Genomic DNA, 2,324 nt, shown 5'->3' with positions numbered 1-2,324 from the left:
ACACCCTTTATCGAAAGGAAAAAAATCTGAATGAAGGGAATATTTGTTCCTCTCCCGGTGTGTTGAACAAAGATTCACGCACTCTATGTATGTTCTTGTAGACAAAAAGCAAGAACGATCTCGAACCTTCTATCCTGCTTCTTTTCCACAGTTAGAATCTAGAGAGATAGATGAAGAGATCAAACTTCAGAAAAGAGCACATCACGTTAAGGGCAACAAATAGACAGAGCGATGTACTTATGATACAACAATCAGAATTTCCATTGAAGGAAACAAAAAAGGATCGGATTTACGAGTCCATATACACCCACACCTACGTCTCCTGATCCTACGTGCTCGGATTTATTTTTCACCAACAAAAACAGTACGAGAACCCGGCACAGCCCCAGTCTGATCTCTAAAAGAAAACGCCCTACATCCTGAATCCAAAACACAACAACAGATGGCACCCCTGAAAAAAATGCTTCTTCCGATCATCTGCTCATGAGCGGTGAAGCAAAAAAATGGGTGTCCTGAGCTCTGAAGCAACCACAGATTGCTTCCTATTCTCTCGTTTTTTTTTTGGGTGTGGTTTCTTGATTGAGATCGGGAACGGTTCTTCCTGAATCATGGAAACTTCGTCCCACGGCAGGGTTTGCGCTGCATGGCATGGTTCGTGCCTGTATCGAGGCTTTAAGACGCGTTCATCTGATCGAGGAGTATGACGACGGCCATGGCCAGCGCCGGCTCGAAGCCAGGCTCCACCACCAGCCGGAACACGTCGGGGCCGACGGCGGCCTCCTTCCGGCAGACTGTGGCGACGCGCCGACGCTGGTCGCCGCCGGAGGCCGAGGAGGCGCAGGCGAACATTTCGAGGCTTCGGCTGGCGTAGGAGCCCTCCACGTCGTACCGGCAGCTGGGCGCGTCCCCAGCACCGCCCGACGCTCGCGCCGGCGACAGGCGCGCGAGGGACTTGGTCGGGAGCAGGCTGATGTTCCGCCGCGCCGTGAACCGCTTGGGCGCCGGCGTCGGCGCGGAGGAGGACGCGGCCGCGTCGCCGTCGTAGATGAGCCACTCGTCCGCCAGACTCAGCTTCTGCAAGATCACACCCGAGTGGAGATAAGCAAATCTTCTTCCCGAGAAATTTTAGAAGGCAAGACCAGAGTCAAACCAAGAAACAGGGAGCAAATCAGCAAGAGCAAGAGCGATACCTTGCGGCGGATGGTGAGTAGGGCTCGGCCGTCGGCGTCCATGAGGACGACCTCGCGGGGTGAGCCGCCGGCGTACGTCTCGACCCGGAAGACGAGGTCACCGTTGCTGTCGAACACCGTGAACCCTTTCCCGTTGAAGAGCAGCGAGCGCCGCCACACCGTGAGCGACACCGCCTCTCCCTTCTTCTCCTCCTCCGCTGCCGCTGCCGCGAGAGAAGCAGCCACCGCCGCGGCGGCTGCGACGTTGGGGTGCACCTTGGTCATGGATGGAATGGAAAGCTCCGACGACGCCTGATTTGTGCTGTTGCGCGGCAAGGAAGCAGAGGAAGTCAAGGGGTGGGCGGAACTATCGGAGATGAGAGTAGTGGTGTCTGGTGTGAGGTGAGGTGAAATTGAGAATACTGTGGTGCCGTGGATTTATAGCTAGGGAAACGCGTGGGCGAAAATACCCCTTGGGTTTTCTTGGGTTGTTTACGGGGTGTGCTACGCTGTTTTGCCCTCGCGATCATGTCCTCTGGTTGGTCTACTGCTAAACACTTGGTTGGTGTTTCTTTTCCTTAGTTTAAATGGAACTTTGATTTGTAGGATTGTAATCCATAGATTTCTTTTTTCACATAACTCAGTTGCACTAGATTTCGTAGAAAATTACATCCACTCAAACCTATTCGGAAAAATCGTGCAGTATTTTTAATGGTGAAATCAGAAAAACAAATCTTGTAGGATTCGAGTACATATGACATTGTAACTTGCATTTTCCTTTTCCTGCATATTTGTGTGGATCCTACAAAGTAAGAAATGCCCCTAAATCAATTTTAATAAATTTTACTTGGGACATAAGCTACTTTTTTCCTATAAAATTGGTTCAATTAATACATTTGGCTTGGAGCAAAAAATTAGAATGGGGTAGGTGCATGATCTCCTATGACTATAGGGCGATCCATCGCACGCCCTCATAGTAAAAAAAAGTGCTTGCTGGGGGATAGCATTTCGCTGAAATTAGTGGAATCCTTAGGCCCTCCCCCATAGCAAGATATTTCTCATGTTTACATAAACAATTATTCTGGACTGTTCTCATGAAGGAATAGATTACTTTTGCTTTCATGATCACAAAATTAAGCAATGCACACAAACACA

At 50.0% G+C, this 2,324-nt stretch overlaps 1 protein-coding gene across 1 annotated transcript; it reads right to left on the bottom strand.

Annotated features, from left to right (window-relative positions):
• Positions 1 to 211: 211 nt before the first annotated feature.
• Positions 212 to 1,564, bottom strand: LOC124708019 (protein LURP-one-related 8-like). Its single transcript, XM_047239710.1, has 2 exons — positions 1,191 to 1,564; positions 212 to 1,074 (listed from the first exon to the last, which is right to left on the bottom strand). The coding sequence occupies exons 1-2, from the start codon at positions 1,452 to 1,454 to the stop codon at positions 673 to 675; spliced, it is 666 nt and encodes a 221-aa protein (XP_047095666.1). The 5' UTR covers positions 1,455 to 1,564; the 3' UTR covers positions 212 to 672.
• Positions 1,565 to 2,324: the final 760 nt, after the last annotated feature.

The sequence above is a fragment of the Lolium rigidum genome, chromosome 4, assembly GCF_022539505.1.
Source record: "Lolium rigidum isolate FL_2022 chromosome 4, APGP_CSIRO_Lrig_0.1, whole genome shotgun sequence".
In the NCBI taxonomy this organism is placed as follows: Eukaryota; Viridiplantae; Streptophyta; class Magnoliopsida; order Poales; family Poaceae; genus Lolium; species Lolium rigidum.
The sequence above is the reverse complement of the archived record's forward strand: the minus strand, read 5'-3'. Positions and strand labels throughout refer to the sequence as shown.

Bases quoted from the DNA above. Each gene is read 5' to 3' on its own strand.
- LOC124708019 (XM_047239710.1), bottom strand. From the start codon at position 1,454: ATGACCAAGGTGCACCCCAACGTCGCAGCCGCCGCGGCGGTGGCTGCT. The intron at 1,075-1,190 runs GTATCGCTCTTG...GTGATCTTGCAG, and splicing joins TACTCACCATCCGCCGCAAG to AAGCTGAGTCTGGCGGACGA.